The 17,408-nt window shown below is 39.4% G+C and overlaps 1 protein-coding gene across 2 annotated transcripts in view; it reads left to right on the top strand.

Annotated features, from left to right (window-relative positions):
* DNAH6 (dynein axonemal heavy chain 6) overlaps window positions 1-17,408 on the top strand; it is a 220,215-nt gene that overhangs the window by 96,883 nt on the left and 105,924 nt on the right. For both annotated transcript variants that reach the window (XM_072637006.1, XM_072637007.1), the window contains exons 35-41: window positions 1,546-1,668; window positions 4,760-4,942; window positions 8,295-8,438; window positions 11,110-11,331; window positions 13,108-13,255; window positions 15,965-16,122; window positions 17,061-17,192. In XM_072637006.1, coding sequence (XP_072493107.1) covers window positions 1,546-1,668; window positions 4,760-4,942; window positions 8,295-8,438; window positions 11,110-11,331; window positions 13,108-13,255; window positions 15,965-16,122; window positions 17,061-17,192 — 1,110 coding nt within the window. The remainder of the gene's footprint in view (window positions 1-1,545; window positions 1,669-4,759; window positions 4,943-8,294; window positions 8,439-11,109; window positions 11,332-13,107; window positions 13,256-15,964; window positions 16,123-17,060; window positions 17,193-17,408) is intronic.

The following is a 17,408-nucleotide window of genomic DNA, read 5'->3' as shown; positions in this document are numbered from 1 at the left end:
GGGATGGCTAACAATTAAATCAATCCATGTGCCGTGGGCTGCCTCAGCATGCGTAGCTCTATCCTCTTAGAGTCCAGACAGTATTGAGTCACAGAATTTTAGGATAGGAAGAGTTTCCAGGCCTTCTAACCTAACCCATACAGAAACAATAACCTTCTCAAAAAAAAACAAAACAAAACACAGTTGTGGTATTCCAGATGTTTGGTGAAGACTTCCAGGGAAAGAGGATTCACAGCCAGTTCCTTCAGCTGACCCTCTGTGGCATGAACTCAAGATCCTTCACTGTCCTAGCTGCCCTCCCCTAGACACTCTCCAGTCCATCTATAGAGTATCTATGGGACTAATTTGAAGCGGATCCTCACATTGTTGCCGCAAAGCATGTGCCTCCTATGTCAGAAAAGAACTAATCGAATTACTTTGTGAGGCAACATGGCCTGTTGGATTAGGAAGTGTATTGTTAAGTCATTTTTCAGTGATAGCTGACTTTCTGTGACTCTGCTTCGGATTTTCTTGGCAGAGATTCTAGATTGAGGTGCCATTTTTTTCTCCATCTGATTGTTACGGATGAGGAAACAAGTGACTTGCCCAAGGTCATAGCTAGTAAGTGCCTGAAGCCAGATTTGAACTCATGAAGATGAGTCTTCCTGTTCTAAGGCCAATGATGTATACATTGTGCCACCTAGCTGCCTTTGGGAGACATAGTGCAAATCCTGGCTCCACACTGTGGGACGTTGGGTAAGTCATATCAGCTTCAAGTGCCTCTGTTTCCTCATCCATAAAATGAGAATATTAAACTAGATGACCTCTGAGGTCCCTTGTGACCCTAGATCTGATCCTATGATCCTACCAGGTAGCCAGCTCTGGGATGTGCCAGCAAGCACCTACCCTGACCAGCAAAGGACCAAGACTTTCTCTGTGCTTCCTCACCTTTTCTTCTCAAACTTAGGTAAAATATTCTGAATTTTGAAGTTCCATTGTAAGAGGGATAGTGAGGCCAGAATATTCCAGAACACACTGTCAATGGTCCTTCCAGTCAGAGCAGAGTTAGTGTCAATTGCTTTGACTGGGCTATTTCCCCAAACCTCCAGGGGGTGGAGCTGAGTCATCCAGTTCCTGTAAATGTGCTCATTTGCTTTCTTCCTTCTTGCCACCAGTCATTTCTTCTCATCTCCCTCATCTTGCCCTCCAGGTTCACAGCATGGCTTCATTGAGGTCCCATTGTGGTCTCCTTCCTGACTCAACCCCAGCCCTGCTCCTCTCTCACACGTAGCATTATCTATGTGGTACGTAGATACACAGGCCAAAGGGGCAGAAAAACATGACTTCGACCAATTGTACCCCCATGAAATCTAGGTTAGATGGAAGTTTCCTTGTTCCTCTTATATTCTTTACTTCAGATTTCCTTTTCCACTCTGTGTCTCACCACTTTTCCTTTTCCTTCCTCTTGCCTCTCTTGAGCTGGTATCAACTCATCCTTAGCTAGTAAAAGCAGACTATGAGTAACATAAATAACTTTTTCTGGGGTTTGTTTTTTTCCCATCTCAGGTACAAGATCTAAGGGTTGCCTCTCCCGCAACAGTCAGTCGCTGTGGGATGGTATATGTGGATCCCGAAGAGCTAAAATGGTTACCATATGTCTTGACATGGAAGTCAAATTTTTCTGATAAGGTAAGTTTCTGCTATGGCCATTTAGGATTGGTTATTGCAAGACCTTAAGCCCTTACTGAGAATTTTATTCATTTAAAAATAATCCCTCTCATCCTATATAAATTTTTGGAAGTCTTCTGCAATGCTTTCTGATTTTATAGGAAACAGGTATGCGGTAAAAACACAATGAAATGAAGTTGATTCTTTTTTCTATGAGATCAGGAGAGCCAGTGAGCATTGTCACACAAGATAACTACCAAGGGGTTATACTAGGGAAAAGGAACTCCTCTCTCTCTCTCTCTCTCTCTCTCTCTCTCTCTCTCTCTCTCTCTCTCTCTCTCTCTCTCTCTCTCTCTCTCTCTTTCTCTTTCTCACTGTGTGTGTGTGTAGTGAGGAATGTGTCTGGATGTGGTCTCCTTATGTGCAGAACTTCCCTTTGTAGGAGCATGACTCAGAACAAGATTCTGAACAGTTGCTGTAGCATAAGAGTTTTTTAGGAATGTTAGAATTAGGGTCCCATGTAATCACCTCTGACCTGAGGCATATAGGGTGCTTATGGATGGATTGATGATACCTCAGGTTACATTTTACCTTGACTCTTTAGAATATAGTAATAAGAACTATACTGAAAAATGTTTAACAAGAAGCTGACCGGCCCCCAAAAAAGCATGTACCACACACCATTAAGTTTAATTTGTATCATTAATATTTTCTTCACCACTTTCTTAAATCTAGACAACTCAACAATAAAACAAGCCCTCATTTATAGTATTTGCTGATTTCTGAGGTATAAATACTCACACAGAAAATTTAACAATTGGATCTTGAAACCGAGCTCAAGCTGGTTCGAACATGTCCCTAATAGTAGCTTATACACCGCACCAAAGGGTATTGTGGTGTCATTGAAACCAAGGTGCCTGTTCCTCTCTATCAGGCTCTCAGGGCAACTGATTGTCAGTCACCCCTTACGCCAACCTCTTGCATGACTGGTACCAAGTTTCTCGCTGTTTAGGTGTGTGTGATTCCCCACTAATCTGATAAATCATCTTGGACCCCCTCGTACTACAGCTATACCTATTTCTTCCCTTTGAATTGTTTCAATGGATCACTTGATCAAGGTCAATTATGTTTCTGACTTGATGTGTCCTTCTGGGAGGTAAGAATGAATGTGTAGGGGCCAGGGTAGTTAGTATTGCATATTATTTTAGAAAAGGATTTAATTACAGTGATAAAAGAAACAAAATCTGATAGAAATATCAAAGCATTAGCCATATTTTCACAAATTATAACTTTTGTTCAGTCCCCTAACCATCAACCATCCTATTTCTATTAGCATCCAGGTTGTCATCTGTATATCAACCCTCCACCAGGTAGTTCAATCTCTCTGGTTCCTACTCAGTATGAAAGGAACTGGTTGTTCAAGTTTCTAAGATCCTCAGACATATACTAGATGTGTGATCCTAGGCAAGTCACTGAACTTGTCTGTCACTGTTTGCCTCAGTTTCCCCATCTGTAAAATGAGCTGGAGAAGGAAATGGCAAACTGCTCCAGTGTCTCTACCAAGAAAACCCCAAATGGTGTCAGGATGAGTCAGACACGACTGAAAAATGACTGAACTGGACACCAACCCAAGGAGAGGAAGCGATTGAATTATAACTCACAGCTCTCAGCATGACTGGAAGCTGGCCTCCTTGTTACTCACTCTAAGAGCTGCAGAAAGCATGTTTTCCTCTGGGTGCCTTCCTATGTTGTTTATTCCTTTGGTTGTGCTAAATGGAGCCCCTCTCACCAACCCTGCAGGATTAATGAGAGAACCTTCTTAATCCCCTTGAACTTGCTTATTCTTCTGCTGGAGAAACTCTCACATCTATGCCCAGGCACAAGAGAGATGGTCTTGTCCTTGGGAGCAGCAGCATCCACTTTGTATGCCTCAGTCTCCCTTTCACTTTCAAAAGTCTGCATGTGCAAATATAGCCTCACCATCACCCAATGCTTCCCAGCCAATCAGCTGCAAGAAAAAGGGAAGACTTAGTCACAGAAGGAATTTGGATCATAGATTTGTCGCTGGATGCATTCCAACTCTGCTGATTTTACAGATGATGAGGCTGAGGTCTAGGGAAGTCAAATGACTTGTCTAAGACCACACCAGTCGTAAGCATTGTAGGCAGGAAATGACTCCAGAGTCAGCGTTCTTTATGCCAGACCTTTTTGGACCAGCTCATAATAATAATAATAAAAATAGCTAACATTTATTTAGCATTTACTATGTGCAAGGAGATATATAAGGTGTTTTGAGTAAGGGCTGGCTGAGCACTTTTCAGGGCTTCTCATCCACCTTTGGTGTCCACTTGGCACTCAACTCTTCCCCCGTGACTCCAAGAAGCTGTAGCATGCACAGCAGCTACACCTTGATAAACTGTCATAGCAGACGGACTAAAGCAGGCTGAGGGGAACTTAGAGAACTCCACCCTGTTGGTGAGTTAGGGGGAAGTCTACCCCAAGCATGTGAAGACTTTCCCTGGCAGAATGGGCAGATGAGAACAATTTACTCCAGCAGCTATGAAGGTGGCTGAAACAGACACTGTGGAACGCTTAGAGCTTGGCCAGACATTGAAGACACCAAGGTCATTCACTACATCCCAGGTTACTGCCAATTGTCCTGACATTTGTTCTGCACTGGACTCCAATGACTCTGGAAGAAAGAGTAAGGATGACAACTATGTGCACCTCTGTCTCCCTTAAATTCAATTCACATGCAAGTCAAAATATCACCTATGAAGTCATTGGTCCTCCTCAAAAATAAAGGATGACCAACAAAAAACAAAGTGCAAGCACTGTGTTGAACACTTTACAATTATTCCCTTCTTTAGTCTTCACAACAACCCAGAGAGGTATGTGCTATCATTACCTCCATTTTACAGATGAAGAAACCAAGGCAAACAGGAGTGCAATGATTTGCCTGGAGTCGCACAGCTAGTAAGTGTCTGAGGCTGGATTTGAACTCAAGTCTTCCTGACTCCAGGTTTAACACTCTTTCTACTGGACCACCTAGCAGTAAATGTGTAAAATGCATTATTATAGATATCTTCTAACACTATTATTTTCATTTTAGATGAATGAGGAAACATGGGAATATTTATTAAGTCTATTTCAACGTTTTGTGGAACATGGCTTAAAGTTTGTCGCTAGAAAGTGTAGTCAAGCTATCCCTCAAGTGGACATCAGCAAAGTGACCACTCTCTGCTGTTTATTGGAGTCTCTCCTATTTGGGAAAGATGGACCTGACCTAACTATGGTATGAATGTTGCCTTTAATCTCAGCAAAGTTGCGACAATTGTTATATATTGGGAAAAATTTTCTTTTATATGGGAAGACCTTGTGTTTTTTCATGCACAATTATAAATGAACTTTAGGATGGCAACTTGGGTTTTATATATGTCCAGGAGAAACGATGATTTTTAATATGACAAGCATTGATACAAATTCTGAAAATGCCACATTTTCTAAGTTTTTTTTCAATCCTCATTCTTTATCAAGTACCTCCTACATAGACCACACCTTGGACATCCTTCTTCATCTCTCTAGAGTTGTACTAGGGGTAGCTAGGTGGTGCAGTGGATAGAGCACTAGTGCTAGGAGTCAGGAAGACTTGAGTTCAAATCTCACCTCAGACACTTGACACTCACTAGCTGGGTGACCTTAGGCAAGTCACTTAACCCCAATTGCCTCATCCTGGGTCATTTCCAGTCATCCTGATGAGTATCTGGTCACTGGATTCAGATGGCTCTGGAGGAGAAGTGAGGCTGGTGACCTGCACAGCCCTCCCTCACTCAAAACAGTCAAGTGCAAGTCATGTCATTATTTCTCTGATAGCATGGTCTTCTTCGGCAATGAAAGACAAACATACAGAGTTGTACTAGATGACATCTAAAGTCCATCCTGACTCTAAAATTCTGTGATCCAGATTTCTGCTGGGTTTTTAATCTGTGCTCTTTATAAGGCAACCTATGTCCATGTAATCTGTAATTCCTGTTGATGTCAGTCTTCTATTCAGCTCATAGGAAATTACTTGTGCCTAAAATCAAGCTAGGGTCTGAGGATGGATCTGGTGGCATTTATCTTGCTTATCACCTAAAAAAGTGAGCCTTCCTCAAAAGTGGGTCTAGGTCCGTATTTATTTAAACCAGTGACAAGCCCACCCAGAGTAATCACCTTACCAGAAAAAGACAATAATCTCTGAAAGGCAAATAAGCAAAAATGAATATGCGAAGGATTAGACAGTCGTCAGTCAATAGGCATTTATTAAGTTCCAACTATATGTCAGACATTGTACTAAGTACTGAGGATACAGAGAAGGGCAAAAGCCAGTCTTTACCCTCAAGAAGCTTACAATCTAATAGAAGAAACAACATGCAAACAGCAATGTACAGACAAGGTATATGCAGAATAAAATGGAAATAATTATTTTTTAATTCCAAATTTAACACACGAAAATCATTTCTATATACAAAGTAGAATATAAGAAGTGTAATCTCTCAGTCAACAGAAAATAATAGGGAAAAGAGAGAAAAGACCAGTTTGAGGGACTTATAATTAATAATATTTAATTAGAGAGTTTAGAGAAAAGTCAAATAAAGGAGCCCATGAGGAGAGATCATCTTGAAATTTGAAGGACTTGGGCAAAAAGAGAATGATGTCTCAGGGTAATGGCTAAGAAAATGGGATAAGGGCTTATTTGTGATGTTTATAATCCCACCACAAGTTCTCCGGTACTTTCTCTCCAAGATTACCTTGTCAAACAAATTTTCATAGGGCACAGCATAAGGGAGGAAAGGGAAGTTATAGGGACGGAAAGAGTGGACCAGGATGGGGATGAGGAAAATCTAGAGCAAGCATACATCACTACTCTCCTCCCCCAGGGTTGTAGGCAGAAAAGTATTTCATAACCATTAAAGCAGAGAATAAAAATGAGCTGTTACTACAAGCCATGTCCAATCTGAGGTCACCCTTGGAAGAGTCTCCAAAAACCATAGGTGAATAATCACCAGTTTTTTGGAAAGCTTAGTGAAGGACCTAACTCAACATAGTCATGCCAGGCCTAGAGGCCTGAGGGCTACCCGAGTCTTCTTACCTCTATCCCGAGGTCTTCGGTTGGCCAAACAGGATGCTTGTATGAGAGAAAGGACGTTCCAGAGTCGAACAAGGGTTGAGCTTTATTTCAGGGTCTAGTTACAAGTGCAGGAGAATTCTTCCTTAGGAGGGAGCGAAGAATCTCCCAAGGAGGCAAAGATCTTACAATAAGAGATTGGAAGTAGAAGTATAAGTGGGGAGAGAGGGGGAGGGGAGAGAGGAGAAAGGAAAAGCGGAGCCTTGTTGTCCTCACACGTGGCCCCTCCGCCCAAGAGAGCTTTCAGGCTCTCCTGATCCTACTTAATTTCTCCAGCCGCATAGTTTGCATCTGAATACCGTGCTGTTAGGTGTGCCCAGATCCGGGACAATCTCGAGGGCGGGGAGAGCTCTCTCCCATCACGTTTCTCACGGGAAGAGGCGGAAATACACGAGATAGCTCGGTTCACCTCGATTCCCAGTCGTTTCCTGGGGGGTCTCGTGAGAACTCTAAGATTTAGAAGTTCCCACCTTTACCCGCCCGAGACTGTCCACATGGAATTGAGCTTCCATCCCCAGCATAGTCATACACAAGGGAGATGTTCAACAAATCTCTCCATTTACAGATAAGGCTGAAGAAGATATTGGATATGTAAAGGACCAAACAAGGAATTCTGCTTTGCATAAAATAAAAGTCAACCCTCAGGCATTTGAAAATGTGGTTCATTTCTAGTTTATCCCTGATGTTCTACTTTGTGAAATGGACATGATATTTGAATAGAACATCTGATACATATTTATCACTTCAAGTGGAGATAATGGGTTCAGATATTGCTGAACATGTAATCACAGGACTTGAGTTTGAATGCTGGTTCTGCCACTATCTGGCTGTGTGACCTTGGGCAAATTACTTAACATCTCTGGATCTTGGCTTCCTCATTTGTCAAAAGAAGAGGCTAGAATAGATGAACTTTTAGGTCCCTTACAATTTTAGGTCTATGATCTTTCTAATGGACAAAGTAAAAATAATCAGAGGTCAGATAGGGAATTTTCAACACACATTAGCAGGGCTATCCTCAGTAGCTTGTCACTCTATAATTATTTTTCCCCATCCCTGATAAACATCCCAATAAAAATTGTATCCAACTTATCTATGATCCTTTCAGGATTATGTGAAAGTAATAACATTTATATAACATTTTAAGGTCTGCGAAGTGCTCTACAAATATTACCTCATTTCATCTTCACAACAATCCTGGAAAGTAGGGTCTGTTATTATCCCTATTGTACAGTAGACAAATCTGAGTCAGACATGGTCACACAGCTAGTAAGTGTTTGAGGTCAGATTTGAACTCAGGTCTTCCTAACTCGAGGCCCAGTGCTTTAACCACTGTGCAACCTAACAGCTTCAGTCATTTAAAAGTGTAAGTCACCCTGGGAAAAATGGGGGGAGGGAGGTGTAGAGAGGGGTTTCATCATTGCTGATTACTTTTCAAAGCTTATCTATAAATTGTCTTAAAGGATTCCATTTGGTCTTTTAGGAACAAGGAAAATTGAATAGTATACTATGCCAGACTTTTGCATTCTGCTATTTGTGGGCTGTGGGTGGAAATCTGACTGAAATCTACTGGGATGCTTTTGACACATATGTGAGACAGCAGTTTGAAGATGCTCCAGAGGCCAAGGTAAGGAAAGCAACGAAGTCTATGAGAATGTGGTGCTTCTCAGTGACCAACATGGAATTTCAAGAAGAGATCATGAAGGTAAAATTGCAGGAGGGTCCTGCCTCTGTCTGGAGTATTGAAGGAAGACTGTGCTCTAAGTGAGAATTTTCATATGCATAGGAGTTCCTGAATCCTGAATGGCATTTGGTTGGGATTTCCTCCCTGATGTGGAAAGACATAGCAAGAAAGACAAAGAGATACACAGAGAGAAAAAGTAGAATCAAAGGTATTAAGTTTGAAAATTAAGGTGATCTGAGAGGCAGTGGTCTAAGTCAGGGTTGGGGAACCTGCAGCTTCGAGGCCACATGTGGCTCTCTAGGTCCTCAACCGTGGCCCTTTGACTGAATCCAAACTTCACAAAACAAATCCCCTTAATAAAAGTGCTTATACTCTAAACACTACCAATTTATTAGTTAGGCAAGCAGTATCCAATAAATTGAGTCAATGGCCTCTCTCAATGACCAAACACTCCAAGAGAGGATTTACCAGGCTTTATATTGGTTTGAGGAATACTACATTGGGTAGGTGGGGAAGGCAATGTTACAGGGTAGACAGCATCATGTGAGTGGCAACAACATGACTGATCCTTTTAAAGTAAGCTGGCTAGCATCCACATGGGGCTAGGAACCACCCCTCTCTGACAATTAAGTAATATTCTCTGTTTTATGGGGCCCACCCACATCTTGTCATCTTTGCTAGGGAACAAAACTTTCAAACTTGCTGTCTCCTTGGAAGAGATTAAAAAAAAAAACTCCCCTAATCATGTAAGGACAATACATCTTGTGAAAATACACCAAGTCAGCATGTAGGCCTTCAAAGACAAATAAGATATGAGGGATAGTTTTCTTTTAATTATAACTTTAAATTAACCTAGAGGGAAAAGTGAATTTCTGAACTAAACTCAAGGATATAGTAAGGTAGCTTGAACAATCATACAAAATGGGACAGAATAGGATGAGTTACAGAACAGAATCAATTATAAACTGATACAGAATCAATTTAATTTCTTCAAAGGATACCTTAGGTATAGGATCTACCATTATATTATCTGGTAGCTAGCTCTCCTCTTCTCATTCTCATCCCTTCTACCTTCTCTTCTGGTCCAGGCTCTCGGTATTTTTACTGTAGTTACAAAGTCAGAAGGTTGAACAGTGGTTGCTCATCACTATCAACATAGTATTTATTTTGAAGAAAGAAAAAAAGTCCAAAGCAACTTTTTGGCTTTGACAGCCTTTGTTTCTACTTAAAATGTATGGTAAAAATGCTTCAGTTATGTGCTTTAAAATTTTCTTTAAAAATAATTGTATTAATATATTATGTTTTATATCCTTTACATTTTCCATTCTACTTCTTCCCCTTCCTCTTCCCCTCCCAGAGTCATCCCTTATAATAAAGAATATTTAAAAAGAAAAAAAGTTCAGAACTAATCAACACATCAAAAAAGACTGATATTATATGCAGTGTGCCCCACCCGTAGTTCCTCACTTCCTTGGGTGATCATCATGAGTTTTCAACATTCGCTCTCAGTTATTTCTTCATTTTTGTATTTTCTATTTATTTTGTTGTGGTATTGGGTTGTTTTCCTTGTTCTGTCTCCTTCACTTTGCATCAGTTCGTATATCTTCTCATACTTTTCTAAATGCTCCTTATACCAGAGTAATAATTCATTACATTCATGTACCAAAATTTGTTTAATCATTTTCCAATCAGTGGTCACCTATTTTTTTTCTAGTTCTTTGATCTAGTTCATAATCAAATGTGATCATACTCGTAAAATGTTTGGTACAGTGCCTGGCATATCATAGGCATTATATAAATGCCTATTCCCTTCCATATATGTATTCCCTTCCTTATTTTATATATATATATACATATATATATATGCTTATTCCTTTATTTCTTTCTCCCCTGTCTTTGCTGCTATAAAAACTACTGATATAAATATTTTGGTGTAGACAAGGGGTCTTTCTTTTTGTCATGGACCTCCTTTAGATAGATGCCTAGAAGTAGAATCCCTGGGTTTGAGGATATGGATATCTTTGTCACTGTTGTTGCAAAATTCCAAATTGTTTCCCAAAATGATTGAACCAATTGACAGCTCCATCAGCAATATGTTAGTATACCTGTCTTTCCATACCCCTTCTAACATTAAGTATTTCCATCCTTCGTCATTTTTGCCAAATTTTTTTGGATAGAAGTTAAAATTTGAGAGTGATTTTGATTTGTGTCTCATTATTAATGACAGAGCATTTTTTCATGTTGTTATTAGTTTGTAGTTCTTTTGAGAATTGTTTATTCATATCCCTTCAGTACTTATCTATTGGAAAATAATTTTTGTTCTTAAATATTTGTTAGTTCTTTATATGTTTTTGATACCAGACCCATATCTGATATACTTATCCGAAGATTTTCCCCAGTTCTCTTAGTTGCATTAATTTTTCCCACGCAAAAAGTTTTTCAGATTCATGTAATCAAAAATCATCTAATGTATCTTTTGTGACTTCCCCTAGCTATTTAGCTAAGTAGCCACCTGCCTAGCCTGAGCTGCCAACAACGTATGATCTACTTCTCTTCCCATTTTTTATAGTAGTTATGTGTTTTTTTAAGGTTTAAGTTTATTCTTTTTCCTTAGCTTCCAAGTTCTGGTGATCTGTGGAGTATTCATATGGATTATGATACCAAGCGCTTGGATCCTTGGGAACGAATCATCCCTCCTTTCAAGTATAAGCAAGATGTGCCATTTTTTGAAATGCTCGTTCCCACAACAGACACTGTACGCTATGGTTATCTAATGGAAAAACTGCTTGCTGTCAGACATCCCGTTTTACTGACCGGAATCACTGGAGTTGGAAAGGTAGGTGACCTCTATCTCTGAAAGAGCAGCAAGAGTCATTTTCCCCAATGCCAGAACAATGTGAGATAACACAACATGTCTCTAAGGATGTTTGGCTCAATGGAAAAGGATTTTTGGTATTTCACACTCTGAGACACACCTGGAAAATTGATCATTTTTCCTATATGATGGAGACATAACCTGGGCTGTCAGAGTGACAGGAAATCCTGCCATGGGAAGTAGAAATCAAACATTGTGATTAATGAATAATACTGCTTCAAGAGGCAGGATGGTGTAGTAGATAGAAAGCCAGACTCTGAGCCAGGATGACCTGGGTTCAAGTCTTGTCTCTGACACAAGCTGACCTGGGATAAGTCACATAACTTAAGTTGGGGTAGGCAAGGAAGTGGCAAAATGGAGAGAACACTGAACACAGAGTCAGGATGACCTGAACTCAAATTCTGCCTCTGATATATACCAGCTATGTGACCATGAGCGCTTCATGTGACCATGAAGTCACTTCACCTCTCTACTTCAGTTTCCTCATCTGTAAAATGGGAGTAATTATAATATTTCCCTCCCAGAGTTGTTATCAAATGAGATTATATTTGTAAAACACTTAGCACAGTGCCTGGAACATAATAGATGCTATATAATTGCTATCAATAATAATAATTATTAATAATAATATGAAATTAATTGTATTATTGATAGAATTGCATTAATAATGTGACAAGTAGCATATGATCATTAATACATTAATACTTTTTAATAATAGATGGTGTTTCTGTATCTTCTTTATATGTCATTATTGCGTATTATTGATATTAATATTATATAATTGGTATGAATATATAAGACAGATCACTTAACCTTTCAGTGAGCCAGGCAACTCTTTTTAAGTTACAGTTGGGTTCTTCACTGGGAAATCCTTGCCTTGGTGAAATTTCAGGTCTAAACAACAAAGTGAGAGGGTTGCAAAATTTATACCCATTAAAATCTATAGTTAAATTAATTTTCCAGCTTATACATCTAATCCAAGGATCACAGTTCCAGAGATTTAAAGGATCTCAGGGGCTACAATCACTTATAAATTCTCAGAAAAACAGGACTCAATGATTTTGTTAAAACATGTTTTTAATATAATTTTTTAAGCCCATAGGACTGAAATAGTCTTTTTATTCCCACACTAAGAAACCCTAAGAAAAGAAGCCTTTCAACCTGACCTATCCAGGGTGTCTCAAATGTCTTGGTACTGTTTTGGCACCTCAAAAGGGCACTAAGATTTTTGGGACACTGATTTTTGTTGTTTCATGTTGCACAATCTTACTCTGTATCATCCTACTTTTTTTTTAAGGACTGGAGTGTATTTCCATTATATCTCACCAATTCTTGTCCCTCTCTCCAACCCCAATCCTGTCCTCCTTGGTCTGTGTCTGTTGGTGCCGTCCAATTTTAATTCCATCATGGCATGGTGAATAGAGTGCTGAACTTAAAGCCGGGAACACTTAGGCTCAAATCTTCCATCTAAACACACATCAACCCTATGACCTTGGGCAAGTCACTTAACCTTGCTGAGCTTCAGTTTCCACATCTGTGAAATGGGAAAAGTGGACTCAGTGAGTTCTGTGGTCCCTTTTAGATCTTGAATCCTATCCTCTTTTACTTTTATCTTACTCATCTTGCTAACTGATTATGTGATGAAATATGTGCTTTTCTTTTGCTGGTGGAGAATTTGAGATGTTGTGCCAAATTTTTACAATCCATTCACACCCTATTTTACTTGATCTTTTAAAGTCTGTTGTCGCCCGGGGATTACTGAACAGAATACAAGACCAGGCTGGGTATGTTCCCGTCTATCTCAACTTCTCTGCACAGACTTCATCGGCAAGAACACAAGAGATTATCGAGTCAAAACTGGAAAAGAAAAGAAAAAACATACTAGGTAAAAAAAGTGGTTTCAGTTGAATTGATGGTTTTCCCCCCAAAAAATAGTGATTAAATCAGTAGATTATTAAAATAGATGACATAATAAATCAATAGTTGTATAATTTCTTATCTTAGTGTAATGATGACAGATTGAATTTAAATAGTTCTTTAAAGGTTTTTTACCTGCATAATTTTCACTTTATGAGAACCCTCTGATGAAGATGCTCTGGGTATTACTGTCCCCAATTTATAGATGAGAAAATTGAGGGTTGGGGTTAGGATTGTTGATAATAGCTAACATTTATATGGTGCTTTAGAGTTTCTAAGATGCCTTACAAACATGACCTCATTTTATCCTCACAAAAACCCTGGGAGGTAGATGCTGTTCTTATCCTTATTTTGCAGATGAAAAAACTGAGGCAGAGAGAGGTTAAATGAGATGCCCATGGTCATGGAGCCAGGATGGGACTGAGGCAGCATTGAATCCAGGTCTTTCAGATGCCAGGTCCAGTGCTCTAGCTATTAAGCGCCTATTTACATATCAAGCACTGTGCTAAGAACTAGGAATACAAAAAAAGACAGTCCCTGCATTGAGGGGCTCACAATCTAATGGGGTCTTTGCCTTTACAGAGATTATAGTCTAGTAATGGTGTAAGACATTGACAGAGATAATTATAACACCCAGGATCACATGCAAAATGTTATTCAGTCATTTCAGTTGTTTCCAACTCTTTGTTAGCCCATGAGAGTTACAAAACAAAATGTGAATTCTGAGGTGAGGGTGGGAGTTGGGGGGTGGGGGATTAGCAACCAGGGAAGTCTTCATGGAGGTAGCATATGAGTTGAGCTCAAGGATAGGTATAAATCCAACAGGAGAATGAAGGGAGGAGTACCTTTCAGACCTATGAACAATGAAAGCAAAAGTCCTGAGGTGGGAGAATTGAGGGATAGTATAAAGTCTGTGGAGGAGAGTTGTGATGAGGAGAGCCTGGAAAAGAAGGATGATACCAGCCTGAAGTGCTAAGCAAAGGCTTTTGGACTTTCCTCAGTAGTAGCAAATGAGGTGACCCACAGAAAGTGCTTTGCCAACCTGATGCTGCTGTAATGATTTATTGGCAGCCAGTAGGGACTTTGTAGCAGTGGCTTGACGTGAGCAATCACATGTCTCCATCTGCATCCTGGAAGTTTAGACTTGGAGGTCCCGTTATTCATCTCTAAGTCATCACGTCCAGCACCAAATTATTCCATCATCTCCTCTTCTTCCTCCAGTTTCCTGGTCTCTGCCAATGATCCTACCATTGTCCCAGCTTCCAGGTCTTAAATTTTAATATCAACTTTGATTCATTCCCCTCCTTTATCCTGTAAATCTAAGGAGTCACCAAGTCCTGACTATTCTTGATTAGAAAGGTATCTCATTCACAGAGCATCTTCTTCATGGTCACTACCCTAGTTCAAACCCTCATCCCTTCACACCTATGGGATGAAGGGATTGGATGCACAGGGGTGCTCTACTTAGAAATCTCCATTTCCTAACTCTAAAATCTCCCTCTCGTGTCCATTCTGTGCAGTTTGGTACCACTTCCATCATGTTGGCCAGTCAAGAAGCATTTATTAAGCACATATTAAGTGTCAGGCATGGTGCTAAATGTTGGGGATACAAAGAAGGCAAAAGACAGTCTCTTGCCTCAAGGAGCTCACATTCTAATGGGGAGGTGACAGTAAATAACCATGCAAAAATAAGACAAACATAAGATTAGGCGACGAGGGAAAGTCCTGAGATTGAAGACAGGAAAAGGAATCCTGCAGGTCAGTCCCCTTCTCAAGAACCTATAGTGTCTCTCCTATTATTTACATATCAAATCAAAGTTTCTCCACCAGTTTTCAAGGCCTTTGATGATACAGTCCCATAATGTAGTGTAGTGAGTGCTGAAAATTTAACCAGCCTATCATCTTTGTCTGTCTATATATCTGTTTATCTATCCTCTATCTACCTATCATACATCCATCATCTATCTATATTTATATCTATAGCTGTATCCATCATGTATCTTCCTATCATGTATCTGTCTATTTATTTATCCACCCTCCCATCCATCTATCCATCCATCTGTCTTCTGTCAGCCACCATCTATCTAAATTTATATCTATCCTTTATATAGATAGATAGATACAGATGGTATCTATATCTATATACCTTCCTATCATGTATCTGTCTATCTAGTTATCTAAATTTGATATTTTTCCTTCATTCTTTCTTCCCTCCCTCCTTTCTTCCTTCCTTTCTTTTCTTTCTTTCTTTCTTTCCTTCTTTACTCCCTTTCTCCTTTTTCTCTTTCCTTCTTTTTTCTTTCTTTTCCATCTTTCCTTCCTTCCCTTGGAAGATATATTCTTCTTTCCTTCCTTTCTTTATTCCTTTTTTTCTTTATTTCTTTCTTCTTTTCCATCTTTTCTTCCTTCCCTATGAAGATATAAACTTACTTCAAGGTCCTGACAGTATACAGACTTCTGGTCATAAGGAAAGACAGTAGGACAAGAGATCAGAGGAGAATTTTATCTCCTCTCTAAAAATACCATGGTAGTTACTTTCTTCAGTCCTAAAAGCATGGAACTGACCGTATGATATGAGTTATGATTTGCAAAGGGTCCACTCCAATAGAATATTTAATTTTTACCTTTTAAAGCAAACCTGAAATTCTAATATGCTTTCCTTTGTCTTGCTTTCCAGGAGCACCAGGAACCAAAAGAGTCATAATCTTTGTGGATGACTTGAACATGCCCAAGTTGGATACCTATGGTTCTCAGCCTCCTATTGAATTACTCCGACAGTATCTGGATTTTGGCGGATTCTATGACCGAGATAAGCTCTTTTGGAAAGAAATACAGGTTATTTTATACTTCAAACCATTCAGTGAATAATAAAGAAGAATGATTTGTGTAGTTATATTTAGTTAAGATGGGACACAAATTCCCCTCCAATTATTGAACAGAGGTCATTCAGCATGGACTTGTTGAATAAACAGCCTGTAATTATGAGGTGGGAGGTTCAATAACTCTGGGAGGTAGTTGGAACGAACCTTGTTATCTCCATTTTACAGGTCAGAAAGGTATGGTTCAATTTCAAAATGGCATCCTAGCCAGGTCTAGAACCTGAGTCTTGTCATCCTTAGTTCAGGGCATCTTCTCTCATTGGTTGTATAAGAAGATCATAGTCATGAGTGGAGATTAAGAAACAATCATTTTCATAAAAGAAGTCAGCAAATGAACCCTGAGCTGGGTCATTAAGAGTCTGCAGTTGATTTGATTCCCTGCAAAATAGGGATGCAGCCAGCACAGATTCACTCAACTGCTATTCTAGTTTAATGGACAGTGATTGGACCTGATGTAGGAAACTCCAGAGTGAAGAAGCTCTCTCTCTACCAAATTAAAGTCAGGGTCTTCTCTATAACTCCAATGACCTAGAGCATTGAAAGCTTAGGTGATTTGTCCCAAGTCACATAGTCAAAATGTTTCCATAGAAGGGACTTGAACTCCACTTCAAGGATGCCTCTCCATTCTGCCTAAACACTTTAAAATGTAGAAATTATTTTTGTAAGTTATCTACTGTCCAATTAACCAATTATAATATCTGATTGTTAATTTTTCCATTGAATTAGGTACAGATTTCTCCTTTTCCATTTATTTTAAGTTCAGTAAAAAACAAATTCTTACTCCGTTTGTAAGATGAAAATTTTATCTGTGACTACTATGTACTTCTAGGATTCTGGAGCCTAAATATAATAATTCATTGTTATTTGAAGTGAATCATTTTGTTTTCTTTCCAGGATGTAACAATTGCATCAGCATGTGCACCTCCAGGAGGTGGTCGCAATCCTGTAACCCCTCGTTTCATTAGACACTTCAGCATGTTGTGCCTCCCAACGCCTTCTGAACATATTTTAAAGCAAATTTTCCAAGTGAGTATTAATTTGTTTAATTAACTTAGCTAAATTAATTTTTAATTATTTCTTTTGATGTCATCTTATAGTATCTCTAGTTATGAGACAGGGACTGGGCCAGTGATTCCACTGGAATTCCCCAGCAAGGAAATTCCCTATACCAATGCACTCAGCACCTTTGTCTCAGAGAATTTAATAGACCACTGAACAGATAACATAGGTGAGGGATGGAGC

Source organism: Notamacropus eugenii, chromosome 1, assembly GCF_028372415.1.
Source record: "Notamacropus eugenii isolate mMacEug1 chromosome 1, mMacEug1.pri_v2, whole genome shotgun sequence".
NCBI classification, from domain to species: domain Eukaryota; kingdom Metazoa; phylum Chordata; class Mammalia; order Diprotodontia; family Macropodidae; genus Notamacropus; species Notamacropus eugenii.
Note: the sequence above shows the minus strand (reverse complement) of the source record. Positions and strands in the feature narration are given on the sequence as shown.